The 15,408-nt window shown below is 44.0% G+C and overlaps 1 protein-coding gene across 1 annotated transcript in view; it reads right to left on the reverse strand.

Moving 5' to 3' along the window:
• The window catches only part of FUT8 (fucosyltransferase 8), a 251,645-nt gene that overhangs the window by 14,653 nt on the left and 221,584 nt on the right, over positions 1 to 15,408 (reverse strand). The window contains exons 8-9 of the mRNA XM_075330812.1: positions 8,624 to 8,870; positions 2,369 to 2,545 (exon numbers count right to left, since the gene is read on the reverse strand). Coding sequence (XP_075186927.1) covers positions 2,369 to 2,545; positions 8,624 to 8,870 — 424 coding nt within the window. The remainder of the gene's footprint in view (positions 1 to 2,368; positions 2,546 to 8,623; positions 8,871 to 15,408) is intronic.

Here is a 15,408-nt window from a genome sequence, read left to right on the forward strand (position 1 = left end):
TTTTTAAATGTTTTAAATTTTTAAAGGATCAGCAGTCTGATCGCTCATTCATTTCTGCTGATCAGAGCTGCATGGCTCTGATCAGCAGAAATGCTGTGTTCTTGTTAGAGCCGCTGCTCTGTCGGCTCTAACAGGAACTACGTCATGATAGCAACAGGAGTCATCACTTGACCCTGTGCTACAATAGCAACCATCGACTCCCCGTGATTGCATCACAGGGCCTCCCATAGTGGCAGGGAATTTCGATTTCCCTACTATGGCTATTAAAACGAGCTGTCAAAATGTGATAGTGTGATTTAAAGGGGTTAACAGGCATGGGTGGATCTTGGATTCTCCTGCTCCTGTGAACCATACAGGTCTTCTGTTCAAATCAGCAGACATGTGCGGGAATTGCTGATGGCTCACTGCAGCAGCCAGCGATAATCACCCTTTCATGATTTAGGATGTACCATTACGTCCTAGGTTGTGAAGGGGTAAAGCAGACCAAAGACACGCCCCTGAGGATCCCGAGAGCCACGCCCCCTCAGTAACAACCATAAAAAGCACTGAATCAAAAGTCCCATATCTCTGGAACAGTATGACGGAATTTAAAAAAGAAAAAAATGAATTACATAGGGGTGCGGCACAAATAAAGTTATGCTCATTTGATTTGGTGACAAGTCTTTTTTTAAAGGGGTTGTCTCCTTAGGCTAAAGCTACGTATGCATCTGCATTGGAAGTTGAATACACATTCACTGGGACAGATTGCGCCAATAAGTAAATGGACTCCTCGTGCATCATTATTTAGTACACTGGGGTCCCCCAAAACTGCCCACCACTTGTACGACATCCTCATGTGAAAATGCCCATCATGGTGACCGATTCCCTTTAAGAGAGGTTTTATATCATCAGGAGGCAGTAAAAAAAAAAAAAAAAAAAAAAAAAGGCTGCAAAAAAGCTTTGTAGAATCGACAATGGAACAACAATCCTAATTTCTATGAAAGGATGAGGGATTTTTACGCCGAGGTCTTTCATGTACAAGCCATTTGCATTTTCCGTATCATTTTCTCCCAATGAATAGGCGTCTTCTAGTCACTCATAAAGGATAGAGCAGATCTATGATAATTGCGCTCTAATATATCTGAAGCCACTTGTGCATTGGAACACATCTCCAGCCGTTCCGCGAGCCATTTCCCCCTCCGCACATCATTCACCAGAGCAGCAGTGATCGTCACCACGCCGCCTCCCGCACCGTTATTACAGGATTTTTACTCGTTTGCATTAAGCTCTTCAGCTAAAACTTGATTTGTAACATTAAAGATTTAACACTCCCTTGGTTTCTTGATAGTCACATTATCAAAGGAAAGGGTCTGTGCTCCGAGCCATTGTCTACGCATCAATGATGAAGTGTTCTGCATGCTCAGGGCCAGAATTAGGAGAAAAATTACCAAGGATAAAGACTGTGGAGCTGTTACTAATACAAGGGTCAGAGAAAGGTCTCCTTAAATCAGAGTCCATCAAAATGTGGGGATTATAAAAACCGTACAAAGGGTTATCTAGTTTTAGAAAAGGCAATTTCAATTGATGGGGTGGCCCAGGTCAAACCCTTCATTAGACCAACCGCACAAAATGTCGATAGCCTTGGAGAACCTAACAAAATTTGTGATTTAAATAACAGTGTAATACTTTATTTCTCCTGTGGTGGCGCTACAGGGGAAATAAACACCACTAGGTTCCCTCACATTAATAAGTTGTCAGGGTCCAAGAAGCAGGACACCTTAGAATCAACGTTTTGTTGCAGACAATCCCTTTAAGGAGGACTGGTCGCAAAGTCAAAAGTGGCAAGTTATAGCTCATATATCAGTCCTGCTTTTCTACTGAGTATTTCAGTTTTTGTTTTTTTCAATTCCGCCATACGGTTCTAGAGATATGGGCCTTTTTAATCTGTTTGTTTTTTTGGGCCTTTACTAGGGGGCGTGCTTTAGACTGCTCTAGATTATACCAAACCACGCCCCCTTCTAAAAGTTATAAAATGTAGCACTAACTAAAAAGGCCAATATCTCAGGAACCGTGTGGCGGATTTTAAAAAAATAAAAAGCGAAATACTCAGATAACCCGTGGGAATAAAATAAGAGCAAAAAATGGCCACTTGATTTGTTACCAGGTCCCCTTTTAATTAACGGTGCAATACTTAATTTCTGCTGTGGTGGAACTGCGGGGAATTATATAGAAATAGAAATAATACACAGATGTTGTAGAAGCTAAAAAGGTCCAATATTTTTGATAAAACACCAATGATAAATGTCATTTCTAGCCAAGAAAAATACAGATTTAAGAAAAAATGTCCCCAGGGATGTATTGTTAACTAGTAAGCAAGTTTAACCCTTACTTGGACTTTGCCTCTTGCAGTAAACCTGGATCATCCGTTGCTAAATAAACGCGTTTCTTGTCGATCTGAATCCTGCGAGCGAGGAGCTGGAAGTGTTCTTCCACGTGCACCATGTATTCTTCTATGGGGTGGAAAGCCGCCTCCGTCCCAACTTTGTCCGTCCTCCGAACGTGGACTCTGAGGAATGTAAATGTCGGATATCGTGAATACATAGTGGGGGGAGAGTCCGATTGTGAACACGATACACAGCAGAGCTGCCATTGTCAGGTTTCCAAAACATATGCATCCATTCCCCGAATAAATGAGCACATATTGCTGCCTGGAAATGACTAATAAAAGGTCATTAACAGTGACAGCAATGAAACGGCACCGAGCATGCTAGACACTACAACAAACCATCCCACACCTAGGGTGAGAGGTACCGCCGCAGGACCCCCACTACACAGGTATGTCCCCAGGACCCCCCCACTATACAGGGCATGGCATGTCCTCAGGACCCCCCGCTATACAGGGCATGGTATGTCCCTAGGACCCCCCGCTATACAGGGCATGGTATGTCCCCAGGACCCCCACTATACAGGGCGTGGTATATCCCCAGGACCCCCACTATACAGGCACAGTTAGGTCCAGAAATATTTGGACAGTGACACAATTTTCGCGAGTTGGGCTCTGCATGCCACCACATTGGATTTGAAATGAAACCTCTACAACAGAATTCAAGTGCAGATTGTAACGTTTAATTTGAAGGTTTGAACAAAAATATCTGATAGAAATTGTAGGAATTGTACACATTTCTTTACAAACACTCCACATTTTAGGAGGTCAAAAGTAATTGAACAAATAAACCAAACCCAAACAAAATATTTTTATTTTCAATATTTTGTTGCGAATCCTTTGGAGGCAATCACTGCCTTAAGTCTGGAACCCATGGACATCACCAAACGCTGGGTTTCCTCCTTCTTAATGCTTTGCCAGGCCTTTACAGCCGCAGCCTTCAGGTCTTGCTTGTTTGTGGGTCTTTCCGTCTTAAGTCTGGATTTGAGCAAGTGAAATGCATGCTCAATTGGGTTAAGATCTGGTGATTGACTTGGCCATTGCAGAATGTTCCACTTTTTTGCACTCATGAACTCCTGGGTAGCTTTGGCTGTATGCTTGGGGTCATTGTCCATCTGTACTATGAAGCGCCGTCCGACCAACTTTGCGGCATTTGGCTGAATCTGGGCTGAAAGTATATCCCGGTACACTTCAGAATTCATCCGGCTACTCTTGTCTGCTGTTATGTCATCAATAAACACAGGTGACCCAGTGCCATTGAAAGCCATGCATGCCCATGCCATCACGTTGCCTCCACCATGTTTTACAGAGGATGTGGTGTGCCTTGGATCATGTGCCGTTCCCTTTCTTCTCCAAACTTTTTTCTTCCCATCATTCTGGTACAGGTTGATCTTGGTCTCATCTGTCCATAGAATACTTTTCCAGAACTGAGCTGGCTTCATGAGGTGTTTTTCAGCAAATTTAACTCTGGCCTGTCTATTTTTGGAATTGATGAATGGTTTGCATCTAGATGTGAACCCTGTGTATTTACTTTCATGGAGTCTTCTCTTTACTGGTGACTTAGAGACAGATACACCTACTTCACTGAGAGTGTTCTGGACTTCAGTTGATGTTGTGAACGGGTTCTTCTTCACCAAAGAAAGTATGCGGCGATCATCCACCACTGTTGTCATCCGTGGACACCCAGGCCTTTTTGAGTCAATTCCTTTTTTCTCAGAATGTACCCGACTGTTGATTTTGCTACTCCAAGCATGTCTGCTATCTCTCTGATGGATTTTTTCTTTTTTTTCAGCCTCAGGATGTTCTGCTTCACCTCAATTGAGAGTTCCTTAGACCGCATGTTGTCTGGTCACAGCAACAGCTTCCAAATGCAAAACCACACACCTGTAATCAACCCCACACCTATTAACTACTTCATTGATTACAGGTTAACGAGGGAGACGCCTTCAGAGTTAATTGCAGCCCTTAGAGTCCCTTGTCCAATTACTTTTGGTCCCTTGAAAAAGAGGAGGCTATGCATTACAGAGCTATGATTCCTAAACCCTTTCTCCGATTTGGATGTGAAAACTCTCATATTGCAGCTGGGAGTGTGCACTTTCAGCCCATATTATATATATAATTGTATTTCTGAACATGTTTTTGTAAACAGCTAAAATAACAAAACTGTCACTGTCCAAATATTTCTGGACCTAACTGTATGTCCCCAGGACCCCCCACTATACAGGGCATGGCATGTCCTCAGGACCCCCACTATACAGGGCATGGCATGTCCTCAGGACCCCCACTATACAGGGCATGGCATGTCCCCAGGACCCGCCGCTATACAGGGCTTGGTATGTCCCCAGGACCCCCCGCTATATAGGGCATGGTATGTCCCCAGGACCCCCACTATACAGGGCATGGTATGTCCCCAGGACCCCCACTATATAGGGCATGGTATGTCCCCAGGACCCCCACTATACAGTGAATGGTACGTCCCCAGGACCCCCACTATACAGGTATGTCCCCAGGACCCCCACTATACAGGGCATGGTATGTCCCCAGGACCCCCACTATACAGTGAATGGTACGTCCCCAGGACCCCCACTATACAGGTATGTCCCCAGGACCCCCACTATACAGTGAATGGTACGTCCCCAGGACCCCCACTATACAGGTATGTCCCCAGGACCCCCACTATACAGGGCATGGTATGTCCCCAGGACCCCCACTATACAGGGCATGGTATGTCCCCAGGACCCCCACTATACAGGGCATGGTATGTCCCCAGGACCCCCACTATACAGTGAATGGTACGTCCCCAGGACCCCCACTATACAGGTATGTCCCCAGGACCCCCACTATACAGGGCATGGTATGTCCCCAGGACCCCCACTATACAGGGCATGGTATGTCCCCAGGACCCCCACTATACAGTGAATGGTTCATCCCCAAGACCTCACCCCCCACCATTATCATACAGTAAATACCAAGGAGAAAAATACCCTGAATAATAATGAATAAACTGCAAGTGATTAATTACAGGGTACTTAGTATATGCATTTTTGCAAAAAGGTAAGAAGCCGTCCCACCTCGTCACGGTGTACCCATCTGGGACGGTCCCTAACCTACTAAAGGTAAAACCATTATATATACCTGACTTGTGTCTATCAAAACTCCAATGTGACGAGGTGGGACGGCTTCTTACATTTTTGCAAAAATGTATATACTAAGTACCCTGTAATTAATCACTTGCAGTTTATTCATTATTATTCAGGGTATTTTTCATACAATTTTTCTCCTTGTTTTTTTCTTGTCTAGAGGCTGCCATTTGCATGCTTGTAATGTTGCATGTCTACTGGTTTTTCTGTTACAGCTCAGTTTTTTGGTGTTTTTTCATTATTATACAGTGTATGGCACATCTCTGGGACCCCTCCATTATCACTATACAGTGTATGGTATATCCCTGGGAACCCTCCCCCCACTATTATAAAGATACATGCCCACAATTAGTGTTACTCGTGTTTGATGCTGCGTGATAAACCGTGTATTACAGCACAAGCACAGAGGATGGGATTCATAGGAATCTCCTGCGCACTGTGCTTCTTTTTACGATGTGTATACTAACCAGAGATGCGTTTTTCTAGGCCGCAGCATGGAATGTTCTCTTGAAAATCTTCAAGAGACTTGAAAGTCTTCAGTGTGGACTTTCCAGGACGTTCCGGGTTTCACGAAGCGTTACGTGAGCTGGGATGAGCTGCTGCTCAAAGTCTATGGAGCCTCGTTGTGCGCTGCCATAGACTTTGATGCAGGTAATGAAGGTATGTCGTGGGAAATGCTGGAATACGTCAGAGCTGGGAACTTTGCTTTCTAATAAATTAGTGAATGAGGGACAGGGTCTTGTTTTTGTTTCTCACTTTTTAGGTCTTTTAGGTGTTGATTCCTTGGGCTATGTTGAATTCTCTAGAACACAGTGGACCTGCGTGGCGTTTTTTTTATTTTTAATTTCTTTTAATAAAATGGTGAGTCATGAAAAGAGTTGGTCTGTGTTTTTGTTTTTTTTTTTAAATAAAGTATTTGTGTGTGTGTTTTTCTTTTGACTTACTGGGTTAGTAATGGGGGTGTCTGACAGACGCCTCTCTATTACTGACCCCTGGGCTTGATGCAAGCTGATATTAAACAGCTGACAACCCCCCAAAATATTATCCCGATTGCCACCGCATCACAGTAATAAGGAAGAGCCAGAATTGGTACATCTAATGAATGCTCCACTTCTGGGGCAGCTGCGGGCTGCTTTTTTAGGCTGGGAAGGGGCTAGTATCCATGGACCTTCCCAGCCTGATGATACCAGCCCCCAGCTGTCTGTTTTACCTTTGATGGTTAGCAAAATCAGAGGAGAACCTACAGCACTTTCTTATTAGATTAAACAAGGCAAAATACCCTTAAGTGCCACATGAAAGTCACTAAAGGGTACAAGCATATAATATGTAGGGGGGTTGTGACATTTTATTATATAGCTGCAGGATATTTATCTATCCTACCTAATATATTTTATCATTATCTATATTTGCATTTTTTGTGTATGTGTGTTTGTGTGTATTGGGACGTGCGTGGTAATAGTGTTTCTTATGTAATGGTGAAGGTTATAATTATGCATGATTTTATATCACTATAATATGTAATAAACTTGTTGCATTGCTTTGGGCAACTTCCTGTTTGCTCTGCTGCCAAGTTTCAAAAACTGAAGGTAAAAACGCTGCCCCATCACTATACAGTGTAAATATCCCCAGGAGCACCCTCCATCACCATACAGTGTAAACATTCCCAGGAGCACCCTCCATCACTATACAGTGTAAACATTCCCAGGAGCACCCTCCATCACTATACAATGTAAATATCCCCAGGAGCACCCTCCATCACTATACAGTGTAAATATCCCCAGGAGCACCCTCCATCACTATACAATGTAAACATACCCAGGAACACCCCCCATCACTATACAGTGTAAACATTCTCGGGAGCACCCCCCATCACTATACAGTGTAAACATTCCCAGAAGCACCCCCCATTACTATACAATGGAAACATATCCGGGAACACCCCTCCCATCACTATACAGTGTAAACATTCCCAGGAGCATCCCCCATCACTATACAGTGTAAACATTCCCGGGAGCACCCTCCATCACTATACAGTGTAAACATTCCCGGGAACACCCCCATCACTATACAGTATAAACATTCTCGGGAGCACCCCCCATCACTATACAGTGTAAACATTCCCAGAAGCACCCCCCATTACTATACAATGTAAACATATCCGGGAACACCCCTCCCATCACTATACAGTGTAAACATTCCCAGAAGCACCCCCCATCACTATACAGTGTAAACATTCCCGGGAACACCCCCATCACTATACAGTGTAAACATTCCCGGGAGCACCCCCCATCACTATACAGTGTAAACATTCCCGGGAGCACCCCCCATCACTATACAGTGTAAACATTCCCGGGAGCACCCCCCATCACTATACAGTGTAAACATTCCCAGGAGCATCCCCCATCACTATACAGTGTAAACATTCCCGGGAACACCCCCATCACTATACAGTGTAAACATTCCCGGGAGCACCCCCCATCACTATACAGTGTAAACATTCCCGGGAGCACCCCCCATCACTATACAGTGTAAACATTCCCGGGAACACCCCCATCACTATACAGTGTAAACATTCCCGGGAACACCCCCATCACTATACAGTGTAAACATTCCCGGGAACACCCCCATCACTATACAGTGTAAACATTCCCGGGAGAAGCCCCCATCACTATACAGTGTAAACATTCCCGGGAACACCCCCATCACTATACAGTGTAAACATTCCCGGGAGCACCCCCCATCACTATACAGTGTAAACATTCCCGGGAGCACCCCCCATCACTATACAGTGTACACATTCCCGGGAGCACCCCCCATCACTATACAGTGTACACATTCCCAGGAGCACCCTCCATCACTATACAGTGTAAACATTCCCGGGAGCACCCCCCATCACTATACAGTGTAAACATTCCCGGGAGCACCCCCCATCACTATACAGTGTACACATTCCCAGGAGCTGCCCCCATTACAATACAAGGCAAGCATTCTGGGGAGTACAAATACAGTAGACTCTGGAGACCCTCTAATACTATAGAGCCAGGGACCCCCCATCACTTACCCAATCACTGGATGCTTGAAGCCCAGTTTTTTGGTGGATTCTTCTATTTCCTTTTCCAGCCAAGGTTGCGGCCTGATCAAATACTTGACGAACTGAGACACCCACCAAACAGCCGGATCCCCATGTAAGCGTATTAGGCGATCCGCCAGATCCTCGGGCACTCCAAGCGGCAGGTATGGGGGTCTGGGGTGAAGACTGTCCACGATTGGCAATTCCACAACTTGAACATCTTTGTCATTCGCTTCACCTGCGAGGAAAAAATGCGAAAGTAATCAATACATAACGCATACGAGAAAGACAACTTGTCCAATGGTCGCGCTCCGTAATACCTATATTTACCAATCCAAAGGCCCAAGTAACCAGCTTAACACAGAGCCACATCTGCAAGAATTATTTTTTTCAAAAACTTTAGAATTTTTATTATAAAATATTTGCGACTGCATACAACCATTACTAGGAGGAGCTCACTCCACATGGAATGATACACTTGTTCTAGAACCAGGCTGTATACACGTACATGCTGTGAACTTCCCAGCGATAGCCGTAGGTAGCTGATGACTGTCACAGCGAGCAGGAGAAGTAGTTTAGTGCCAGGTCCATAGCAATCATGTGCCCGGCATCTCTGATGGGTGCATCACTGAGCTGACATGGATCAGGATCTGGGCTTAGCAGTCATTACGATACACACAAATTTCCTTTTTGATTAGTTTTCCACTACATTTCTTGTTCCTGGTGATCTTGCCCTCGGTGACTTGAAGAATATTGGAAAAAGCAGAGCAAACAAATAGAAAGCGGCACGAGCCGGGTAAGTGAAGTCAGCCAGGAGCGCCGCTACATGTTACTGTTCACATCACACAATTCTTTTCCTGATTGTTTTGTAGGAACTCTTATTGTATTACTGCCTCCCCACACACATTTCACATACTGGGCATTTAAAGGGTTATTTCCCATCTTTATATATAGACCATCATAGGATAGGTCTTGCAAAAACAAGCACTTTTGCAATTTACTGCTTATTAAAATTTTCAGCCGTTCTTGAGATATTCACAGTTATTTGTGGGGTCTACACCTCGTTGCCTAGGAGCCCGAAAAGCGCTGTGCTAAAGCCGCTGAGATTATGAGGTAACCGTGCGCTCCAGTGATCCTGGCCAGCTTCATAACAATGCTTACAAACTCAACATAAAAGAACTTGTAAGCGCTGTGCAGTTTCTGCTATACAGCAGCGGAGGTCGGTCTCCAAGGCAATGAGCTCTGAACAAAAGAAAAGTGTTAATATCTCAAAAACGGATGAGAAATTTAACAAGCAGTAAATTGAAAAAGTGCTTGTTTTTACAAGCTCTATCCGACGGTACCCATTTATAATGATGGAAATATCCACTTTAAGGCCACAATAAAGTGCCAAAAATCGTTATTTTGCTTTGAGAGCCCCTCAAAGGGCCACCCTGCATGTAAGATTACAGGGTATACATTGGTGGTTTCTATAAAAAAGCGGTCGTGTTCCCCACCTTACTCACTCTGCTGATATACAACATGGAGGGGCCTTTTGCCATTCCTAAAATACTCTACGAAGTCCATCACATTCCTGGATATTACAGAGCCAAGTACGAAACAGTTGATAGAATGCCCAATCTCTTGGCATTTAGACCCCTCACAGGAGAGAATGTTTCCACAGAGCGTTACAGATGAGGGCACCCACCCTACCCATTACCCACATTCTCCTTGTAATTGTGGCAGGTACATTGACGATTATTTTAGCATTTACCACGTAGCGTTGTGGTACCCTTAATCTGTAGATGGTGCCTCCAATAGAGCAAATTATTTGGGGCTACCACATTGCTCATAACAGGCTTTGATCAAGATTCAAGAGGAACCAAATGTGGGCCATCTTGGATAAAGTGTAGTATCTATGAATAAGGAGTGCCGTACTCTTCTCAATTGTTTCAATATCCATCCTACCACTAAGCACCACCAACCACCCGGCGTGGAGTGTTCTTGTCTTATCAATATGGGAATACTCATCTCAAATGAGAAAATAAAGATTGGACATGTCAAAATTCAAGATGTCCAAGCCCTCATTTTGCCCAACATTATCCTTCGGGAGAGTTGGAAGGCCAAAATATACATTAGGTGGTCAATCTGGTCTCCCTACTTTTATCTATTTTGTACGTGGAGACCCCCCATTGGTTAAATCCCTGGCAATCAACTGATAACCTGTTCTCATGATGGGCCAACCTCTTTGAAGGCATTTTTCTCTACAGAAGATACTCATCACCTATCCAAAAAAATGTTTTTAAGAGCCTGATCACTGTGTGCCGTACCTCAAGGACCCTCACTAATCATTGGAATTGGGGTACTAAGCCAACGATTCCTTCACACCGCAAGACAAAGTTCTTTTGTAGGAAAACCCTTTAAAAAGGGAAGAGATCAGAAAATTACCTTCTGGCCTCTCGATCAGATTCAAGCATGTCTCCACCGAAATTCTACCAGTTCCCAGTGTTGGTGTATACTGGTCGGGTCAATTGGGCATGTATACAGCTTTTTCTTAACCTCTACCCACAAGTGTTGGATTGGGTTGAGGTCTGGGGACTGTGGGGACAATCTAGCTCCTCTACTTCATTGTGATTGAACCGTTTCTTTTCAAATGGTGCCGTATGCTCCTTTGTATACTGCGCTCCACTCTATTCCGCGCTCTCCTCAGTATACTGTGCTCCGCTGTATTCCGCATTCTGCAGTATACCGCGCTCCTCAGTGCACTGTGCTCCGCTGTATTCCTTGCCATGCTGTATACCACGCTCTGCTGTATACCGCACCTCACTCCGTTGTATACCAGTCCCTGCTGTATACCGCGCTCCTCAGTATACTGTGCTCTGCTGTATACCGCACCCCGCTCCGTTGTATACCAGTCCCTGATGTATACTGCGCTCCTCAGTATACTGTGCTGCTAGGAATGGAGGCTCGAGGTGAGCATACGAGAGCAAGGGGAAGTGCAGGTGGGAGTGGCGGCCTGACACCAGTACTCACCCTTCCCAAGCAGGTGACAGGGGTAAAGTGCAGCATACGCTGTGAGCTCCACAAAGATGGCAGCAATCTCCTCCCTCTGCCGTGATCTGGACAGCCGAGGGGGAGTAGTAAGCTCACAGCAGGGAGATCTCAGTGTTCAGTACAGGGTCGGAGTCTATCTATCAGATCCAATTCAGAGAGAGCTGTCGTTACACACAGCAAATCCAAGATGGCTGCCCCCAGTGCTTCAATAAAACTAGAATTAAATAAAAACTAAATAAACAGTGAATTTAATTTTGTATTCAAAATAATTGATTCCATTATCACTATTAATACAAATATAAAAAACGCGACACCTTCCCTTTAAGTTACCAGTCATACTATTCCTGCCTCTGATGATAATGAGCCTGCTGAAAACTCTTCCAGAAAAGTTTAAAAAAAAGCTTTATTGGCCAGTATGAAAAAACGCAAGATTACTAATTTTGTTATGTTTTCTGAATATAAAATTTGTCATAAGAAAAAAAAAAAAAAAATAGGCAACTTTTTTTTTTTGTTGCTTCTCTTTAAGCTACAAACAACCACCTTCATGCTCCGATCACTGGAAATGATGATCAGTCTCCATAATAGGCCCGGTGGCTATATAGGACAGATGACACGATGCCGTCACTTAGGCATCCTGATGTAGGAGATCACAGGCGGCGCTCGCAGCCTCCCGACAAGACGACTCTCTGCTTTTTGTCATTAGATGGGAGCAAATAAAGAGCTCTTCATTTCCCGTCCACGTCGTATAAAGCTGCAGCCGAGGTCCCATTACACAGTCCTGCGCGCTTTGTTCTTAATGTTGTCTGAAAGCAGCGGAGGATGATGGCGGGATTGTTACTTCTCCCAGACTTTCACACTTTCTCATTATCTTGCACTTTTCTTCTTTTTCTACTTACAAAAGTACCGTAACTTTGATATCAAACTTCTCTCCAGGCAACAGCGTGAATATATTCCTGAACACGCTAGGTGCAATCATGTTCAACACTTTTGCGCAAATTTTAAAAGGCTCTTTAACCTAATTTTGCTATATTTTAGTGCGAATGTTCCGCTAAATGGCGCAAATAAACAAATTTCATTTGTATGCAAAACTACATGAGGATAGGACTGGAGTACATGGGTGCAAAAAATTTGGGACTACGCATGGTAGCAATGGATGAATATGTCAAAAAGATTAGGAAACGTTAAACCCTCAACCACATTGGCAAACACAATAAACTGCAAACATAAGATAAAAAAAAATGTAAGCAAAAGCGCAAAAATGAAGCAAACAAAATGTGCAATGCAATAATAAAATGGGTCCAGAGTCTTTTACATCAAGAATTCAAGACATCTTTTATAACTCACTTTTATTATCCATTGCCATATGAAAAAAAAAGAAGTATCTAAAATATTTAAATAGCCTATTAAAAATCTAACATTTTGCTGCTGTAGAGCATGTGCAATTCCTTCCCATAGCTGGCTATCCTGCAATATTTGACATTAATGTGTCAGATCTCTGTTCTTAGCTATGATGCTCACCAATCACCATAACAGGGACTTATTTTAGCCCCCATATTAAAGCCACACACCCTGTCTTCCTGCTGTAGTGCATGTGCAATTCCTTCATATAGCTGGCTGTCCTGCAATATTGGACAAATGTGTAAAGATCTCTGTTCTTGGCTATGACTGCTCACTCAATTCACCAATCGCTGTAACAGGGCACCCATATTAAAGCCACACACCCTGGCTTGCTGCAGTATAGAATGTGGATTTCCTTCATATAGCTGGCTGTCCTGCAATATTTGACAAATGTGTAAAGATCTCTGTTCTTTGCTATGACTGCTCACTCAGTTCAGCCAATTCAACCAATCACTGTAACAGGGGCTTACTTTACCACCCATATTAAAGCCATGAACCCTGGCTTGCTTCTGTAGGGCATGTGCAATTCCTTCATATAGCTGGCTGTCCTGCAATATTTGACATAAGTGTCAGATCTCTGTTCTTTGCTATTACAACTCAGTTCAGCCAATTCAACCAATCACTAACAAGGGCTTACTTACTTTAGCACCCGAATTAAAGGGAACTTGTCACCAGATTTGGGGACTATAAGCTGCGGCCACCACCACCGGGCTCTTATATACAGCATTCTAACATGCTGTATATAAGAGCCCAGGCCGCTGTGTACAACATAAAAAACACTTTATAATACTCACCTAAAGGGTGGTGCGGTGCAGACTGGTCGAATGGGTGTCTTTGTTCTCCGGTACCGGCGCCTCCTCTTTCAGCCATGTTTGTCCTTCTTCTGAAGCCTGGGTGCATGACGTCTACATCATCCACACTCGCCGGCATTGAGGTTCTGAGCAGGCACACTACAATACTTTGATCTGCCCTGCTCAGGGCAGATCAAAGTGCGCCTGCGCAGGACCTCAATGCAAGCCTGTGTGAATGACGTAGCATGCATCATGCACCCAGGCTTCAGAAGAAGGAGGACATAGATAGCCGAAAGAGGAGGCGCCGCACCCGGAGAATGTAGACACTCATCCGACCAGTCTGCGCCGCAACAACTGTTTAGGTGAGTATTATAAAGTCATTTTTTTACGTTCTACACAGCGGCCTGGGCTCTTATATACAGCATGTTAGAATGCTGTATATAAGAGCCCGGTGGTGGCGGCCGCAGCTTATAGGCCCCAAGTCTGGTGACAGGTTCTCTTTAATACGGGTGCTAAAGTAAGTAAGCCCTTGTTAGTGATCGGTTGAATTGGCTGAACTGAGTTGTCATAGCAAAGAACAGAGATCTGACACGTATGTCAAATATTGCAGGACAGCCAGCTATATGAAGGCATTGCACATGCCCTACAGAAGCAAGCCAGAGTTCATGGCTTTAATATGGGTGTTAAAGTAAGCCCTTGTTACAATGATTGGTTGAATTGGCTGAACTGAGTGAGCAGTCAGCAAAGAACAGAGATTAAAAACCGAATATTTTGCTGCTGTAGAACATGTGCAATTCCTTCACATAGCTGGTTGTCCTGCAATGTAACAAATGTGTCATATCTCTGTTCTTTGCTATGACCATTCCATTCAACCAACTCAACCAATCATCGTACAGGGGCTTATTTTAGTTAAAAGAAAAAAGGGGCTTATTTTAGCACCTGTATAAAAGCCACAGACCCTAGCCTAATTACAAGCCTACCACCTGAACCAGCAGCAACATAGTTCCCTATAATTTTATTAGTTAGGGTCATAAACCCTATAGTTGGATGGGAACTTGAGACCTTAAAGATAGCACACAAGAGTGGGTTGCACATGGATATCGGAGAGGAGGTAAAGCATTCAAGTTATTAGGGAGGGTGGCAAACTCGAGCTGCAGATGGTGAAGAACGAATATGATCCTTTTTCAGTTGTGGTAATGAAGGTGAGAGGATACACGGGAGCCAGTGAAAGAGGCATTATCCTAGATGCACAAACTTCATGGAGCATGTATTACCGGGAAGGAAACAATTATATGACGTTGTAAGGCTGAAAACCTAGAGTCGTGAAAATGATTGAAGACTTCTTCTATTATCCATCACAGTGTTTGACGTGTGACAATCTCGTCCTTGACGGATACACGGTGAAATATGCTTTATGTATCTATGGAGAGGACTGTGAATAATCTGACTGCATACATGAGGAATGTGAATGCAAACAGTAACGAGCCTCCACGCAATGCTCCCGATACGATTACTATTTCTCTACGATAAGAGACCTCACGTCATCCAGCACAA

This window comes from Anomaloglossus baeobatrachus, chromosome 12, assembly GCF_048569485.1.
Source record: "Anomaloglossus baeobatrachus isolate aAnoBae1 chromosome 12, aAnoBae1.hap1, whole genome shotgun sequence".
NCBI lineage: Eukaryota > Metazoa > Chordata > Amphibia > Anura > Aromobatidae > Anomaloglossus > Anomaloglossus baeobatrachus.